This window comes from Heloderma suspectum, chromosome 2 (assembly GCF_057233095.1).
Source record: "Heloderma suspectum isolate Gila_16-S chromosome 2, 16-S_ref, whole genome shotgun sequence".
Taxonomy (NCBI): Eukaryota; Metazoa; Chordata; class Lepidosauria; order Squamata; family Helodermatidae; genus Heloderma; species Heloderma suspectum.
Genome location: NC_139459.1, coordinates 48,934,746 through 48,954,262, shown reverse-complemented (window position 1 = coordinate 48,954,262; position 19,517 = coordinate 48,934,746). Strand labels below are relative to the sequence as shown.

The window sequence follows — 19,517 nt, the reverse complement described above, 5'->3', positions numbered from 1 at the left end:
ACCCAAAAACTTACTTATGATGCTGACTATGGAGGGTGTTTCCTCACTTTCTATTTCAGGAGATGTGGAAACGTCCATTTCCTCTTGAGAAAAAGATACAACTTCTGGCTGCATATTGTCTACATCTTGGCAGGAAATCTTATGACTAAAACAGCAATATTCAACACCTTGGCTGTGATCCCAACCTGTAGAGTTTCTCCCTGGTTGTAAAGGTCAAAATATATTTGTTTAAGGCACCAGGGGAAGTCTTGAACCAGGACCTCCAATACACGCTACCTCCTGTGCCTGATTCCTCAGCCAGTGCGGGGTCAGGCTCTGTGAATCAAGAATACCCTCTAGGCTACAATACTGGCCTGGAGTGCTATCAGCTGACCCCACAGCCTGAAAAAGGTCAGCTGACTTTAAAAGCCAATGGAAACACACCAGGCCCTACAAAAACCTTTTATTCCAAGTCATCTCTTCAGTTCAAGCATTTTATTGTACTGTGTTGAATCACAGATGCCCTTGCCTGCCTTGCTTGATCCGGTATCTGACCTCCAGCCCTTCCATTTCCATATGTTCCTGCCTCTGGCCCTTGGTTCCTGTTTGCTTGAACTGGTATCAGACCTCCAGCCTGTCCATGACCATATCTTCTGTCTCTGGTCCAGCACCTAACTGTTTATGTCAGACCCAGGCTCCGCTGCAGCCTGTTGCAAAGCTAAGCCTAGGCCTGACCGCTTGTTCCTAATGGATGGATGAAAAAGAGATGGTTTTGTCCCTGTGTGAAGGGATGTGTAAGCCAAGACAAAGGGCTATATTAGGAAGGGAGACAGAGAATTTCCTCAGGTTAGGAATAGGAGAGGAATGGCTGGGAAGACATAGCTGGGAATGGTCTGATGGTTGAAACACTGATGACCAAGATAAGGTGTGCTTAGAGAATACTGAATAGAATACTGAAGGTTCGAAACAGAATCATTTTGACCCTTCAGTGGAAGGAAGGGGTTACAGATAGGGATAGGAAGAAAATACAAGGTTGGCTAAGGAAAATCAGTGTAAGAATTTTCATTTGGTTTTAATGGCTGGTTATAGATAGAGGATTTTATTGTACCGTATACTTTATAGTAATAAATAAAAGACAATATGCAAAAGTTTCATTTTATACTGAGTTAGGATTGCTGCACATATTTTCTGTTCCAAAGTTTTCCAACGCCTGAAAAACAGGAAAATAGAAACTATAAGAATTTGAGGTTGCAATTCTAGGCATGCTTACCTGGCAGTAAGCCCTACTGAACACAATGGGATTTACATCTGAGTAGACATACCTAGGATGGCACTGAGAATTATAACTGGTATTTCGGTACTGGCCCCAGCACAGGCCCGGAGCCAAGGGTTGGCAATGTCAAGTAGTTGCCAATGGCCTGAGCCCTCAGGACGGTCCACAAGCTCCACCGCTACGGCAGCCGCAACAGCCTCCCACTTCTCTGGCTAGCTTGCTTTCCCAGTAGCAACAATGGCGGCCCTTATGCAGCTGCAGCCAACCTCCTCCTCTGGACAGGCAGGCTGCTGCAGTGGCATAAATGGCTGGAAGAAGTGAACGAAGTGCTCACTTATTCCCCACAAAGTAATGCCCAGCACCGAGTACCGCACTGTAGGGCATGAAAAATAGTGGGTGTCAGCCCCAACAGGAGCCAAGCACCCACTTAGCTCCCTTCTTCCAACCGATTACGCTGCTGCAGCAGCCTGCCCAGAGGAGGAAGAGGCTGGTGGAGGCTGCATGACTGCTGCCAGGCAAGCCTGCTCATCTGCACACCCTGAGAAGGAAGAGGCTGGTGGGAACTCCTGCTGCATGAGTGGGTATCAATGCAAGAACCCAGTCAGTGCAGGATCATCATGCAGGCTCATGGCAGCAAGCCGAGGGCCCTCCCAATCCTGGTGCTGGCCCAACGAATTTCTTCTTCCAAGTTCTCATCCTTCCCAAGATTTGGAGGGCACCAGGCTGTCTGCTGCTGCCATAACATTCCCAAATTAAGACACCTGTCTTGTGAGCAAGTTTGAAGCACTATATCTGAATACCCAAAGCCACACACACAGCTCTAGTAACTAATGCTTTTATATCCACTATTTGTGATAAAAGGAAGTAAATATGTTGAGGAGAAGTCAAGGGTGCCTCCCCCGCTTTTTAAAAACCCCTTTTGACATTTTCATCAAAGTGGTAATCACACTTCAGTCAGCACATACCAAATAGCTTTTTTTGTTGCAGCAGTGATTCTGGTTCCTTCGGAACATGAACTTCAGCAATAATTTTTGATAACAGAGTTCCACGATATGTGACCTATATATAAACAAATATATATTAGTCACTGAAGATGTTATTTACTTCACTTTTTAGGATGAATCAAGAAACACAGGGCCTCTGTCAAAGTTACAGATCTGCTTTGCACATTTCCTGAATACAGAGTATAAGAATATAAAAAGCCAAAGGAAACTACACACTACTACAAGTATGCTCTGCAGTATTTTTTGCTCGCTTAAGAACTTTTAAAAAATAGACTTTATTTTATGATTTGAGAAGTGCAATTTTTAAAAAAATTGGGCTTGTGTATTAGGAATAGGAAATATTCTTGTGGCTTAAAAAAAAATCAGCAGTGGAGCATTTTAGTGCTTCTTAAGTTAAAAATAATTGTGTAAGTTGAGTATCTTTTCTAATACTAACAATTCATAGACACTAAAATATACATACAGATTTGAGTTTGGTGACAAATCTATAAAGTTTTTTGATTTCACATTTTCCAATCCATTCTTTGAAGCCCCATCTGAAATTTAGCAGCCCCACTGTCATACATCTCCATGCCTTCCTGCCTGCTTCTGCTCAGGCAAACCTCTGCTACACAGGTCCTTTTGGTGCAACAAATGTGGTGCTGTTACAGTATCAGACCCTGGTGTTTGACTCCACTCTACCAGCCAGCTAACCTCTCTTCCTAAGGCTCTGAATGTTATCATTCCCCTTAAGGCCTGAGCTAGGGGAGCCCTGGTTTCTTGCAATTCTATGTCATTTTGTTCCAGCAATGGTTCCCATCTGGGATACAGTTATTGCTGCAAGTCCTCTTGCTACCAGCCAGTTCTTGGCCAGCACTCAACTCGCTGTAGCCTCTGCACTCCTCCTCCACACATCTCAGTAGCTCTTGGCCCATCTGTTTTGCTTTCCACTCCTCCGGCACAGCCTTTTCCCCCTCCTCCTCCTCACTTCCTGCCAGTCCCTTGTCTCTTATATCTGACCCCATTTGTTCCACCCTTCCCCTACAACTTGCTTTCCAGTCAATCCTTCCATTCTACCTATTCTACCAGGACCCCTTGCCTTAGTCCCTGGCTCCTCTGGATATTGCTTCCTGGGTTCCTTCCTCAGTAGCCCTTAAAAGCCTCATCCCTCTCCTTCCCCAGGTGGCTCCTGAAGGTGAGCCCACCTAAATGAGGAAGGTTGGCAATGGCCCTGCTCTACAGCCTATAGGCCAGCCTTCTCCAACCTGGGTCTCTCCAGGTGTTTTGGACTAAAACTCCCATCTCAACCTGCATGGCCAATGGTCAGGGATGATGGGAGTTGTGGGGCATCTGGAGGGTGCCAGGCTGGGGATGGCTGCTCTGGGCTAGAGAGATTAGGTGAGGCTTAGTGTGGCCTTTATGTAGGTTTAGATACATTCTGCAATGCCACAGAAGTGTAGGGCAAGTGCAGAATTTGAAAGTAGGTGAAAATTAAGCAAAATTAAGTAGTAAAAATTAAGCAAAATTAGTAGCCCTTATGGCTGCAAAGCCAGGCTTAAAATTGTATTGGTAGCGCCTGGTGAAATCTTAGAACCTAAGCCTAACTTGACATTGTAACAATATGAAAGAACTGATGGATTCAGCCTGAATGGGTTGAACTTCTTGGGAGGAACCAAGAACTAGTTAAGGGAAACACTTCTTCTGGCCTGAGGAGAGAGTGGCCACAGCCCAAGAGAGCTCTGAATAGGAGCATTTGTTTAAATAAAACATGTATGTTTGTTTGGAAGCAGAGTCTGTTTGAATCTGTGGAGTGCAGTCCACCAGCTTTGAAACTGATGTTACACGGAAATCCTTGACTGGATCTCTCAATGCAATTTTCTTCTTCTAAAAGCAACCACAGTGGGAGGGGGCTGATTTAGATGGGGCATGGGGGTGTCTTACACTTTCCATCCTGCACTGCAGGTCCCCAGTCTGAATCATATACCCTGGAGTTGGTATTAGCAGGGGAAAACATACATTGCCCTCGTATGTTTGTAGCTAACAGCAACTAATTATGCCTGGTGTGGAGAATGTGGATAGGGAGACATTTTTCTCCCTCTCTTGCAGTACTAAAACTCAGAGTCATCCCATGAAGCTGATTGGTGTGAGATTCAAGACAGATAACAGTACTTCTTCATGCAGTGCATAGTGAAACTATGAAATTTGCAGCCACAAGACATAGCTATCAAAGGCTACTAGTCCTGATGGCTCTCTGCTACCTCCAGGAATCAGAGACCGTATGCCTATGTACACCAGTTGCTGGGGAACATGGGTGGGAGGGTGCTGTTGCACTCATGTCCTGCTTGTGGGTTTCCCATCGACAGCTGGTTGGCCACTGTGTGAACAGAATGTTGGACTAGAATCTAGATGTATCCTTGGTCTGATCCAGCATGGCTCTTCTTATGTTCTTAACTCTGGTTTTTCAAGCACATTAGTTAATTTTAATTGATTTAGGGCTCAGTCCTATGCATGTTTAGACAGAGAAAATCCTACAACTACCAGCAGCAGCGCTGGCTGGGGAATGCTGGGAGTTGTAGGCCTTTTATCTGTCTAAACATGCATAGGATTGTACCCTAAATTGTGTTTGTAGCCTGTGGTACCACCTTCAGTCACCAGGTGGCAGACTTCCCTAACCAGCATATAGCTGCGTAGTATAATTTGAAATTGGGGTGGGGGCTGTGAGGGTGGTCTGAGAGACAGAGTTATATGGCCCTCAGGGTACTGGAATGGGTAGACCCTCCCTCAGAGAGCTATAGGGGTGCACCATGACAGGTGCTGTGCTTAGGGGTGCCAGTGGCCATGGCTTCACTCAGACAGGGTAAGGACAATGTGCCCAACTCTGGCAGCTGAGTAACCTTGTTTAAAGACTTCACGCTATTCCAACCCCTGTGAAACCAGGTACATTTGCTAGTTAAGAATAACAGTGAGCCTACCTTATTGCATACGTATTTCCAGCTGACAGTAATGTCGTTTCCTAACAGTGCTTTAATCCACTGAGCTGGATTCTGGTAAACCGAGTTGTTGCCAGTTCTGATTTTGCCATTTCCCAAAAGGCTGGCTTTGTGTTTGGAATCCTAAATTTTAAAGAAGAAACAAACAGAAAACCATTCAGAATTATAATCCCCCAAATTTGAAGAAAAATGTGCAAGCATTTCAGGTTTTAAAAAATTATATTGTTTAGGACCAATACCTTTTTAAAAAGGAAACTAGCACCGTTGGTATTAAGTGCATTCATCAACAGCAAATGAAAATAATCTTATGGCAGTTGAAAGATGAAACACAAGTTCCAAAATCTCTCGCACAACTTTACAACTTTGGCCTGTAAGGGCGCAATCCTATTGAGATAGGCAACCGCCTCTGAACTCAAAGGTGACTGTCTATCAAGAGCAGGGCAGGAGAAGCATGGAGGGAATCATCCCCTCTGTGCTTCAGCCACCCAGCATTTACGGCTAGACAGCCGATTTCAGCTGTCTAGCTGTGGGACCTCGGAGCATAGGAAGTGGGAGCCGGACAGCACGCAGGATGTGTCATACTGGCATTCCGACTTCCCCACCCTGACACGCCCCCAGGAATGCCCCGTTTTTGCTGCTCTGCACTCTTCTTCCGAGCGCGGAGTGCAGGGCCGTGCCACGCTGCCTGCGAGGCAGCGCAGGAGGGGGTGGAGTTCGGTTCCCAGGGAACTGACTAGCGGCCATAGGATTGCACTCTAAGTAAAATAGACTGGAATGCTCACTTGAGCCCATTTGCAACCTTTATACTTTGCCAGCCCACCTAAGTATTGGAATATAGGGACTGTGAGGAAAACAACACAGAGCCCGGGTTTCGATGATCACAGGGATGTAAGAAGCCATTGTGGCTTCTGCCCCTGTAGTCTGACTCTGTATAAAGCAGTTTCCTACATTTCACAGAGAAGGCCCTCTCACTCAAGCCACCTTCCTTCCTTCTTGGAAGCATACACTATGGTTCACAGGACCCATACAGCCTACAACCTTTCCCCCTTGTGCACAGAGCAGAGTCTAGGGGTGTTTGGACTATCACAAGGGTAAAAGAAGCCATCATGACTTCTCTCCCTGCCTCTGGGCTTTCTGCACGTCTGCCTGTCGTTTGCATAATTACCCACGCAACAGCATGGCATCCAAACGCAGCGTGACGAGGGTGACTTCATACCCACCCCACAACCCACAACTTGCAGTAGGAGTAATTATGCAAATGATGGGCGTGTGCACATCATGCACAAGGGTGGGGGGAGAAGCCATGATGGTCCATCTAGCCCAGTAATATTGACATTGACTGGCAGCAGCTCTCCAGGGTTTCAGGCAGGAATTTTCTAGCCCTATCTGCAGATGCTGGAGTTTGAAACTGCGACCTTCTACATGCAAAGCAAGTGTTCTACCACTGAGCTGGAGGAGTGGAATGTTCTCACCCAGGGAGGCTCACCTACTTCTCACCCAGAGAGGCTCACTTCGTATTCGTTTTAGTGCCAGGCTAATAATAATAATACTAGGGATGTCAGAGAATTCCGCCATGGACTCCAGTGAGTCCCCCGGAATCCGTGGCAGAACGGCCTCCCCCCTGCCACCCCGCAGAATCCCCCCGGGACGGAGCGTACCTGGCAGCGGATGCGGCAGCTCCGGATGCGGTGGCAGCATCTCCAGCTGGTCTCCTGGCTGGGCTGCTGTGGCCGCAAATGGAGGCCGTCATAGCGGCCGCCATTTGCGTGGCTGCCTTACTTCACGATAGGTTATGTAAATACTTACGTAGCCTATACGGCAAGGAGCAGGGGCACAAATGGCAGCCAGTATGCCATTTGCGCCCCTGCTCTTTGCCGTGATAGGCTATGTAAGTTTTTACGTAGCCTATCACGAAGCAAGGCAGCCACGCAAATGGCATAGCGGCCGCCATTTGCGTGGCTGCCTTTTGTCGTGATAGGCTACGTAAATACTTACATAGCCTATCATGGCTTGGCAGCCATGCAAATGGTGACCAGCGTAGCAAGGTAAGATCACAGTGGGGTAATTCGATAGCTCATTATCTGCGATCTATTTAAAAATGGAACAAAGGGCATTTAGTGCAGGAGATGCCTTGGAGGTTCATGGCATCATGAAAAGAGCCCTCAAACTTCCACGAAGGAGCAATTTCAATCGCAGGATAAAAGCTCTGTGTGAAGAAAGCCCTACTGTTGCTGGACAGCACTCTTATACCACAAGTACTTTGGCTCCAAAGGTTTTATTTTGTCTGGAAAATATGAGTTATAGGGAGAGCAATCCTATGGTGCCTAGACAACATCGGGGGGGGGGGGCATAGGATATTTCAGATCCCTGGATCTGAGGTCAGAGTCAGCACTCCAACCTCAGACCCAAGAGTCCAAGCTCCCTGCCCCCAGCGTGGAAAGAATTGCACTAGCTGCCTGTATGAGGTCACAAACATGACCTTGGAGGGAAGGGAAATGAGGTGTGCCAGTGGGCAGGAGACTACCTTACGCCATATCCAGAGGCCACCCCAGCCTCTTTTCCTTCCCCTCCCTGACACCTCAGCTTGATAGGCAAAAATGCCCATCTAGTTAAAATGCAGAGCGGGGTGAGGGGATTGGAGGCTGACAGGAATCGCAATAGGATTGCACCCTAAAGCTCCAGCAAAATAGAACAAGGTACACGGTGTTCCCACTGAAAATCTCTACTGAAATGTACAAGGGAGTGTCTCCACTCAGCCACATCAATGCCCAACCTTCCTCCATGCCTAATCTAATCAAAGCAGCACTGTTTTACCTATCAAATTTCCAGTGTCTTTCCTAAAACTACTTCAAATTCCTCCTTAACCCTAGACCCCTTCTTTTCTTTTGCAGGAACAAGACAATAGTCCTTCTAGGTCCATCCTACTCTTTTGTTAATCTTTGGACACCCAAATGTATACTTTGTTTTGGGACATCTCCTTGAATTCAATGAGTCTCAGTTCCCCCTCTGATATTCACAAGTCTTCTTCCTGAATTCCTGCCTGGGTGTCCATTCTTGCTTCCTTTGTTGGCAAGCTGAAGAAAATCACCATGAAGTCTCACTGCAGCTGCATCACTTCTTGTCCCCCTCTTCTCCCTCCTCTCTCTGGGATAGCATGTAACAGTTAACCATTCATATGCTGTTTTGTTATATTTTCTCAATAAAATTCCATTTCTGAAAAAGCTCTTATCTTTGTTACTCTCCCAAATACATTATACAGGCACTCCACTACCTAAATGATCTGAAGTTACTCACACTTGACTCCCTTGTGTTTTGTTTAGTGCTCATTTCTGGGCCAGCTCTATGAACAGGCAGTAGTAGCCTGTCCTCCAGCAGAATAGAGCCAGAGTAGCAGTGGAAAATGGTTTTCCTAGCACATTTGAGCTAAATTCTCTTCAGTCATTAGAATTCCAGAATAGTTTATTCCTTAAACACAGAGTACTGTGTGGATGTGTTGCAAGCAAGTGTGGTAATACTTTGACCCACAGGCTTACAAACACCCTTTTCCACTTTGTCAGTAGAAGAGGGCTGCTCCTTTGCAATTTGCCTCTCACCTACTCACGACAATAAGTAGAAACTGTCCCCAGGTAAGCAGCTGAGTAGGAAACTAGCTGCTATACATGTGCTGCCACCATAGAGGTGAAATATTCTCCCCTGCCTGCAAATGGAGGGCCAGAAGAAAGAGAGAAGTGTAGCTACCATAGTGAGAGAGAGAGAGAGAGAGAGAGAGAGAGAGAGAGATTAGCAAGCAATGAATATTGTGCAACTGTTGCATCTGTGTATTGCAACACACTTTTTCTGACATTGAGCTAGAACACAGCCACCATTGCAGAACAGTGATTCCCTGGTTGGAGAAACACAGCATTATGCTTTGGAACAGCCAGTCTCAGTTTGTACCCTCTCATTTCTGTTAATGCTTTGGGAGGGAGCACTTACAGCCACCATAGTGCTGTGCTTCCACTTTTGGAACAGGGTGGAGACAGAAAGAGGCCAACAAGTATATCAAAAAATGGTGAACCACTCCTGAATACTTTTTTTAATGCTACAACCCTAACCAGGTGTTAAGCCTATTTTTTTCAATGAAGAAATGGAGCAAGCAAAATGAATGATTACCAAATGATTTAGACATACTTTTATGCATCCAAGAGCACAATCAAGCCTTCTGTGTTAACTTACCAGACAGTAACCCCATTAAACTCCATGAGATCTTAGAAGCTAAGCAGGGTCAGCCCTGGTTAGTACTTGGATAGGAGACCGCCTGGGAATCAGGCTTCCTGCTTTGAGCAGGGGGCTGGACTCGATAGTCTTGTAGGCCCCTTCCAACCCAATGATTCTATAAGTTTCAACCTAAAGAACTTGATCTTGTCCCCCTATGAATCACATTTAATTATAAATCCTCGGAGCCTTTAATTGTGCAGCACAAGGGACTACTCAAGTATTATTTTTGCTATTAGCAATGACAACTAATGTTAACAACAAACAGAAAACTTGAAATCAGCCAACAAAATTTAATATACAAAGAATTATATGATTAATTGGTTTAACAGGATGTAAACCATCTGATACAGTGCTTTACACTAAAATTCTTGCCCAACTAATGGTTAAAGATGACTGTCATATCTTAAGGGCCAATTAAGAATATAGTAAACTAAGGTTTGGGGGATCAGTCTCCCCACTGCCTCCCTCTGCCCCAAACACTCCATTTACTTTCTGCATCTAGGTATAAACATTTTATATCAACACTAATGTTAATATTGTAGGGGTAAAATTTAGGCTCATTGCCACCTTACTCATCTCTGGAAGCTGCATGGTTTTATAGCAGTTACATTATTTTATTTTAAACGGAGTCTGCAAAAATGAAAATCTGGAATTATTTTACCTCACTAGTTCCTTGTCTTCATTCTCCCCCACTATTTTAAAAAAGAGTTGCATCTTCAGCAGTAAACTGAGAAAGTGTTAATTAAATTAGGCCAAGTGTAAGAAAAGTATTCTGGCTCCTGAGCAATAGGGATTTTATATATACTTAGAAAGCTAAGTCTATGACAAACAATTCAGGTAATAACCTCAATTAAAAACTCTGCCCCACAGTTAAGCATCATATCCATATAAACAGCACAGCATTGTTGCTTGCTCAAATGAGTAGGAGGGGCAAAGCAGCACACACCCTGGGGCCAGAATCATGTTTTCACTGAAAAATGCCAATTCTGCTTGAATTCAACATGGAAATGGAAATTCTGCCTCAATTAGGCACTAATTTTGTACAAATTAGACATGGTTCCTGCAGTTTTCCAAACTATATATTCCTAGATCTTTATAGTCTCAATACAATGACAGAATAATACACATACATACATATACTACTTTGCTGTATCATGTAATACAGCCGTGAGTCATCCCTTTAATCTATATTAAGGGCATCAGCTTCCAAGCACTGAAGATGATTGTATCAAGTGTAGTAAGGGTGCTATAGGCTATACTGGGGGATAACCTGTAAAGGCTTTATGTTTGACATCCCAGTCTAAGCTTTGGAACACACAGAAAAAAAAAAGCAGGCAAGATAGAGTACAACCTCTCTCAAATTTTTTCATGTTCAGCACCAAGAAAAAGGCCAATCAGGAAGAAACCCAAGCATCACATAGCACAGTTCCTAAATCTGTTAAAGAAATGAAGATAGGAGGTTAATTTGCATGATTGTTTGGGTATCTGGAGATGGATAGGCAGGTTTCTTTGCGTGCTGGAGTTGACTGAACCCATAGTGAAAAGCCTATTTATGAACTGCGCTATTTTTTTCAACACCACTCATGTATGTTGAGAACTTTATGCTTACAGAAAATGGCAGAGGGCAGATTCACATGGCCAACTTCACTCAGAGCAGAGAGGTTATCCTCAGTTAAAGAAACAAGCTCAAAGGGCAGTTGTGTTGTTGGTGCACAGGACACATTAGGAGGAATGATCTCTGGTGGCTCCAATCTAACGTCTGAGAATACTGTAAATGGGAACCATTTCAAAGGAGATGTATATATAATCTAAGTTTTCAATGTTTTCACTAGTGGTCAAGTCAGTTTTGTGTGGAATACAATACTGAGCATTTATATTTTTACATTTTGCATTAATATTTACATTACTTTGAAAGTGAAATATTTACCTGCAGTGTGAATTCTAGAACATCATCTCCTGGCTTAATTTTCCCCTGTTCAAGAAGATCTAGTAGCTGATTTTTTTTCCTTCTCCTTGCTTTGAAGTTTAATTGTTTTTCAGAATCCTGATTGCTGGAATACTGAGAAGAGTTTTGGCTGATCCTGCTTTTAGATAGTGCATGAAAACATCTCCCTGTAGGCTCTAAATTAGCATTAAGTGAGATTCTATTATTTGGAATTATGCTTTTCTGATGAGTAGCAGGATAGCTGGGTGTGAATTCTAATTCTAACACTGGTTGCATATGAAAAGCCTCATTTATATTTGAACATCGCTGCAAAGACTCATTAGTACAAACATGTTGACTTTTCCTAGGTAGCTGATTGATATTATTGACACCTATACTTCCATCTGCTGAACTATTTAGCTTATATATTCCTTGTGTAGCATTTGGGAGTGTGTTTCCTTGTGATGCCACTGATATACAATCTATTTCCTCTAGGTGTGATTGTTGATTAAGACAAATAACAGGTTCTAATGTTGCCTGGTCTGTACCATCAGAGGATTTTGAATTTGCTGCCTCCTCGATGTTATATTCCCCGAGCTTGTTTTCAAACACTATATTTTGTGGACAGACCTCTTTTTCACTGATTGCTTCTCCATTTCTTCCAGATATATTTAGAGACCTGTTTGGATGCTGGTTGGGATCTTGTACTAAAAAGCTATTTTCCATGATCCCTCTGGTTTCAAGGCCCATAACTATATCAGGGCATGTTAGTGTTTTACTGGAAACGCCATCTTTTGTGTTGCTTTCACAAGCACCAATTGTACTTGGGACTTGTTTTGTTGAACAAGAAGACACTTTTTTTGCATTCTTATAATTCTGAATTTTCTGGCCTAGTTCTTTCTGTTTTTGAGCCATAACCAAAAGGCTCTTTTGTCTGGATACAAGCTTTACTAGCTGTTTCCTCAGCGTGCCCTGTTTAAAAGATTCCACAGAAGCTCTGAAATCAAAATTTAAAATATGCAGTTAATTGAGAACACAAGATGCACTTCCATTAAAAATACTTACTATAGACATAAACAGTTTTTAAAAAGAGCCATTCAGGTATGTGGCTTGGGTCTATGCATAATGAATAACAAAACCTCTTTTCACCAACACAGGGGAAGGAAGAAAAGGCAGGATCCTTTTCTGAAATGTTCTATTCAAATTATTCATAATTTTTAAAATAAAAACTAACTAAGAACATAACTATCGCAACAGCCAAAATCCTAGGCTCCAGATGCCTCAGCATCACCAAATCTTTGCTACCTTTTCTAGCAGCAGAATTGATTAATGCAGGGATGGGAACCTATTTTGCTTCATGGGCCACAATGGACCCCAGAAGCATGTCGCAGGCCACAGCCAGCAGTAGGCAGTGCCCCTGCCTGCGTGCCTGCCTGCCTGCCTGCCTGCCTGCCTCTCTCTCTCTCACACACACACACACACACACACACACAGTCAGGATCTGTAAGCCCTCTCACTGTGCTGTAAAAACAGGCAGACTTGAACTTCCAGTCAATACTCCTTTACTGTGCTAACTGTGCCTTTCAAACTATTAGACTCTGTAGAGACCAAAGACCGCCCCAGGGCCTAATTAGTCAAATCAAATTAGTCAATATTTAAGTTCTCTGTTAGGGAAAACTCCAGTAGAGAAGAGAGTTGCTGCTAAACTAATAACAGGGTACTACATAGAACCCGAAGGGCTTTCCAAACCACTCCCTCCCTTGTCTCCAGTGGGTGGCCAACCTGGCAGAGCATCTCACTCCTCTCGTTAGGTCCACCCTCTTGGATCCACGGTGGACTCTTGCGTTTGCCAAGTTGTGCCCCTCCTCCTCCTCTGTGGGAAACTGGTTTCCCACATGGGAAGGGGAAGGCATTATCTGTACCTGACCCTCCTGATTATTATGCCCTTTGGGAAGATTCTCCTTCTCCAACTCCTGGAGTGTCTTGGGGAATTTCCTCCCCTGCCCTCTGTCCCAACTGTTCTTCTCCTGGCAGGGCCTCTGAACTGGAATCTTTGGATTCCACAGGGAGCCTGGGCCCAATCCTGACACACACGCCAATTCATATACACATACCATTCATACAGTGAATTCACACACACATGCTTCTCTGTGCATGGAGAAAGGAGCAGCTCCTCTCACTATGCATAGAGAGGCATGCAAGCATTCTGTTCATAGAGGAAGGATTAAAGGACTGATTAAGAATTGAAGGCTTATAATGGATGAAATTATTTAGGATTTTGGTTGCATACTAGAATTTTCTTGTTTTCAAACTAGAAATATGGTCAGTATTTTATTTTGTTGTGGGAAAAAATAACCACACCATAAACCCATTTTTTCTTTTACCTACCTATATTTCTTAGCAAGCTCATCCCTTTCTGATTTCTGTTTAGCAAGTACAGCATTCAAAATGTTCTGTATCTGAGATAGGTCTTGGATATATGCATCTGTCAAATGTTTACATAGTTTTAAGGTTATCACTCTAAGATGACATTTTTCATTTTGAACATTTGCAGCAGATGCAATAAAAAGACTGCAATATTAAAACAACATGGCAGGGAAACCAGCTAATGTTGTAAACATTAAGCTTTTTCTAGCAAATTTCATGCTATATATTGCTTTATAACTCTCATACAAATACAATACTTTACAATTTTGTATACAACATACAGAAGAAAACATGCCAATACTTCAATATCAATTATTCAGGTTATACGCAAATTAATTGCACACAAAGAATGGCAAAAAGGAAAGGCAAAAATGGTTATCTTTCTTAGAAGTACGTTTGTGTCATAGAGCAGCTATTCAATAAGAAATTAACTTTGCAACCCTATGCATGTTTACTCGGTATGTTTACTCAGCTTACTACCAGGTAAGTGGGTATAGCAATGCAGCCTTTAGTTGTTTGAAAAAATATTCCTTAAAAGACTTATTAGGGCTAAACATTATAAAAGTAAAGTAAGCAGCTACATGTAGAAAATACAATGATAACCTATGTCCCAATTCTATGAACTGCTGTTCTGAAACAACAGCTTGTAAGGCCGGGTGAATGGATCATACTAATGGAATAACAAACAACTCAATCTCACCTCTGGAATCTAAGTATAGTCTCTGCTATACCAGCTGTGCCATATCACTGTGAAAGGCACAATAATATTATACAAGAGGCTTATGCAGGTCTGCCAGAGAGGTGAAAGCATTAGTGGCCTGCTATGTGACATCCTATGGGCCTTTCGATGGCGCAGAATTCAGGAATGTAGAAAACTAGCCAATTATTCACATGATGAAGCAGTACTGTCTATGCAGATATTCCATTTCTGCACCATGTCTTGCTTTTTGCGCCCCAAATCACGAAAGGGGTATAAGGTTTTATGTGATTGGTTTGGGCAAAAGACTAGCACTGACGCTTCTTCCTACCCCTCTTATTATTGGAGCCTTTTTCTTCTTCTTTTAAATAACTTTTTCTAATGGTGAATTTTTGCCTTTGGACCTATATACACATTCACATGGACGCTTGTTAATTTTGTTTACTAATTCCTTTTAGCAGAAACTATGCTTAGCCTGACTTTGCTGACTGTTAGTGGAGATTCAAGACTTGGAAGAAAGGCAGGTTTGGGGAGTTATTTGTTGATTGTTGTTGCTGTTCCAACCAATTTACATCAGGATTTTTTCAGTATCTGTGAACCTGAATCTGAGGGCTGGCCCAAGATAGTTTGCTTTCAGAGGCAAAGGACAAAGTAGTAGCCCCACTCCCTTGAAACCAACCACACTGGCAGTTGAACCTAACTTCAACACTGCCAATGGGGCAGCATCATCAACTGCACCTGAGGGAAACAGGCTAGCAGGTCACTTGGCACACAAAGCTCTGTCCTCCAAAACCTTGCCATTGTTCTCCACCCTTTAGCATTCACAGCCCGAGGCGACTACCTCACTCTGCCTAAGGGTGGGGCTGTTCCTGCAGGTTCGATAGACCCTTAGATTTGCAAAAATGTTGCTACTCCACCATATCAATGGATCACATATGTGGCAAATCTTCCATGGGTTAACTATGGTTCAGTCCTACCTGCATCTCTTTGGCTTCTTAATTCAAAGAGCAAAAGTCTCTCCTGCTTCTCTTCTATATCCTGCAATACTTTACTGATGGACTCGTGCTGTCAAATACAAATAAATGTCAAATATAAATAACTGTTAACTTTATTAAAGGTGAGCAGTCTGAAAGTGAACTGAAACCTAAGAATTCGTATGATGTTTTACCTGAACCAGAACAGAACATTTGTGTAGGATCTGTAGATGCATACAACTTACAAAGAGAGACCCAGAGGAAAAAATATGTAACAGGAACTTACAGTTATGATGCTTCACGCTGCTACTGTCCATAATTAGTTCATCTGACTACATGGAGTCTGATCCAAGGAACCATGAACAAAAGGGAAAGCATTTTTTTTGGCATATATTTGTGTAAGCAATAGTGGAAGGATTCACATGGTGCAATAATAGATAGGTACTATAGTACCTCTTCTACTTGCTCAAATACAAGCACAACTGAAATGGCAGCTTTTGATTTAGTTTCACTGTTTTATGCAATGCTCTAGCACAAAGTGTAATAGCCTCTGCATTAGTGAAGGATAACTTCTGCATACAGAAGGCCATTTTCCACCCGGTGTACACATACACACGCACCCATCCTGCCTGGGATTCGTATAAGGGGATGCTTCCAGGGAAGTACTGCTGTAGCAAAGAGTCTTGTGTTTGGAACCATCAAGGGCGAGCTTTTCATCCTGCTCAGCCCCACTCTCCTGCCTGGGAGTCTTATAAAGAGCTGCTTCCTTGATGGTGGCTCCCTTTGGTTAGATGCTTAAAGGACAGCAAACCTCTGGGGTGTTTACTCCTGCTCTCTTTCAGCATTTTGTGGGGTGGGGGACTAGTTTTTGCTTTTAGGCAGGGGGAGGATGTGTTCAGGTTGTAGATTTTTTAGATGTTACTGAGCTATTCCACTTAAAATACTGAAAGTTCTATTTTATATTATGATTTGCATTTTGCATTTGTGTTAACCTTTGTGAGCTACCTTTGAGGTCTTTTTGGCAGAAAGGCAGCATAGAAATATAACATAACACAACCTTCAGGACTAATGTATGGCTCAGTAGCATCATCTAGGCAACATATGACACTCATGCACTGTAAACAAAACTGTTCAGCTATCTGTACTTACTGTGCCACACTTCTGCCTAGCTGAACCGAGTGGTGAAAGCAGGTTATCCTTTTCATGGCAACTGTAACAACTACGGATTTTCCTAGACCTAGGAGGGCATAACTCTCTTTCTCCTAAATCAAGAAATCATAATTATAGTGCCAAAATACGTAGAAATTATATATGTACAAAATCAACATAGTATTAGCTTATGTATATATACATTACAAGTGTCAACAACAGACCATAATGTAAACAAATGTGTGTCCAAATCAGACTGAAGTCCTGTAGATCAAACATGGAGTGCCTCTCCCAGTATGAATCTACCCATATGCTATGATCAACATCTGAAGTCCTCCTCTGAGGGGGGTTTGGAGGATGGTGTTGGGAATATTGCAACCTCATCTGCAAGTTACAGGAAGGGGGCATCATTGCAGTTAATTGATGGGAATTTTGGGCATAGCTAGCCTTAGGAACTCTATGCCCTACAGTTTCCTTCTTCCACTACTCCTCTTCCTTTCCCCTCACTCTCTTTCTGTCCTTTCACCACTGCTGGGAGCACATGTGCTTCCTCTCTCTCGCTCCTGCCAGTGTTATAGAACGCAAAGAAATAGACTGAACAAACTTCGTTTGAAACTCTACACTGTACCTGCGTGTATATGCAAGAATATTGTGAGTAAACTATTTTTTACCTTTTCTTCACTGAAAAAAAGAGTGTGGCCTCTTTTTTAGCCTTGTGTGCATGTGGGACTGGTAAATGCTAATTATGTTCTGCCTTTTACTTTTTCTCTGCTTTCTGACAGGAGGCATCGTTACCAAGTAATGTCCATCAGATGGCAACAAGTGAGAGAGCGTTTTTGGTGATGTCCTCCTCCACAAACTCTTCCCAGCAAGGCTCGCCTGGCACTAACGCTGTCATCTTTTGGGGGCCAGGTCAAGTCTTTCCTCTATTCCTAGGCATTTGATAGCATATGATGTGCATTTGTAATACAGCTGTTGAAGTGTTTGGATGTCACTGATGCTTTAGTTGTTTATAGAGTCGTGCTATTTTAGTGGAAATTGCTTTCAGCTATCTATCTATTTATTATTTATTTATTACATTTCTATACTACCCAATAGCTGAAGCTCACAAAAAATAAATATTGTATGTTTTGCTGTAATTCACCTTGAGGGTGTTTTTCTTAAAGAGAAGGGCATCTAAGAAATCCAGTTAATAACAACAACAACAACAACAGCTAACTACACCATGCGGTCTTCTGGTCAAAGGATGTATTTATACACAGTTCTAGGTTGGGCATTCATAACACAGCCCATAATCTTCCTGACATGGGAAGTCAGGTGACACTGGCTGATATAAAAATACCAAGTCAGCTATATTTCCTTAATCTGGGCACCTTGTTGCAAAGCATGGCCCACCAGGTCTTGTATCTGGGACAACAAATTTTCAGCTTGATTTCAGCCTTAGGCTTAAAGGTTTCTTGACTTTGGCCCCCAGTCTTTCTGACTCCCTGGCTCCTGCCCACCCTCAGGCCTTAACAGCCCAAAGTACCAAAATGAGCCAACATTACTAAGTATCACAGTGATGGAAAATGTTATTACTGCATAAGAATAATTAAAATATTATTCTACTAATGCTTGCAAAAATTAAAATTTCAACTGAGAGGAATCTGAGGGCAGTATCCAATTGGACACTACTGCTAACGTAAATTATATTGTGCTAGTGTAAGAGACCACCAATGCAACACCAGTAGTGTTAGCTGGCATGACAGGATTCTCCAGAACACCTGTTGCACTGGCTAATGCTAGTTGCTAGTGGCAACATAATTTACATCACCACTAGTGTTTGATTGGATACTGCCCTGAATAAAGAAAATATGTTCATTTGGATTTTTAAATGCCAGGGGCTCTGGCCAAATTACAAGATTCTAAAATAATTAAGGGGCACAATCCAGACAAAGTTAATCATATTTAAGTTCAATTAATTTCAGTTGGACCGACCTTTAAGCCTGCACATAACTCTTCCCATTGAAATTAATGGAATGTAAAAATGTTTGGATTGTTCCTTAGGTATACAATATTTTAAAATTAAATTAAAAAATAAGACATACAAATACATCTTATTCTCGTTGCTGGCCATAATGTGGTTCCCTGAATAAAATGGCTTGATAATAAAATGGCTTAAAGAAATAATCAGACTGGGTCTTTGAAGGAAGAGAGTTCTAAAGCTGGAGAATGGCCACAACGAAAAGCATGTCAACATACCCTCACCACTTGAGCTTGTTGCAGTTGAGTGTTAGTTATTCTTCCCTTATCAGAAAGTACACCAATGTGAGGGGTTATGTGTGTGTGTGTGTGTGTGTCAATTTGCCAGTTGGCCTTGTCAATGGGATTTAAAGTGTGGTTTATTGTAACAGACCTGGGACCCTGGAAAACAAACAAAACTAACAACATGATTGCATTCTTATTAAACTAATATAGGAAGTTCCAGCTAACATACCAACAACATTACTCATGCAAGGAGCCTCTTTGGTTTCAGTTGCACCATAGGATTTAAGAAGCTCTTTCATTTTGCTACAGGTGGCTTCATCCAGGGCATTTTTCCCACAGTTGTTTGACTCATTAGGATTTGCACCATGGAGCAGCAGAAACTGTACTGCCTGCAACACATTTCTTAATTATTACTTCTGTAACCTAGTTGGCTTCAAAATTGCTTAGACAAGACGGTACATGACTATCCTTCCATGCTATTATGCACATACAATACTCCAGACACTGGGAGGATGTTAAGATCAGAAACACACATTTGACTTATTTCTACATAAATGTTGTGAACTGAAAAATGCTTATAGTTAAAACTAGTAGGATTTCTATGAAAACTGTGTAGG

General features: G+C 42.6%; 1 protein-coding gene and 1 long non-coding RNA gene across 3 annotated transcripts in view; one reads left to right on the top strand and one right to left on the bottom strand.

Annotated features, from left to right (window-relative positions):
• Positions 1-8,449, top strand: part of LOC146352202 (uncharacterized) — a 33,264-nt gene extending 24,815 nt beyond the window's left edge. Inside the window, exon 3 of one of the 2 annotated variants that reach the window (XR_014787627.1) lies at positions 8,117-8,449. This is a non-coding gene — a long non-coding RNA (uncharacterized LOC146352202). The remainder of the gene's footprint in view (positions 1-8,116) is intronic. The other variant, XR_014787626.1, reaches the window with a different exon arrangement.
• Positions 1-19,517, bottom strand: part of ANKRD31 (ankyrin repeat domain 31) — a 98,837-nt gene that overhangs the window by 6,371 nt on the left and 72,949 nt on the right. Inside the window, 8 exon segments of the mRNA XM_084833466.1 lie at positions 15-200; positions 2,218-2,311; positions 5,208-5,348; positions 11,410-12,403; positions 13,795-13,891; positions 15,508-15,595; positions 16,654-16,766; positions 19,130-19,289. Coding sequence (XP_084689592.1) covers positions 15-200; positions 2,218-2,311; positions 5,208-5,348; positions 11,410-12,403; positions 13,795-13,891; positions 15,508-15,595; positions 16,654-16,766; positions 19,130-19,289 — 1,873 coding nt within the window.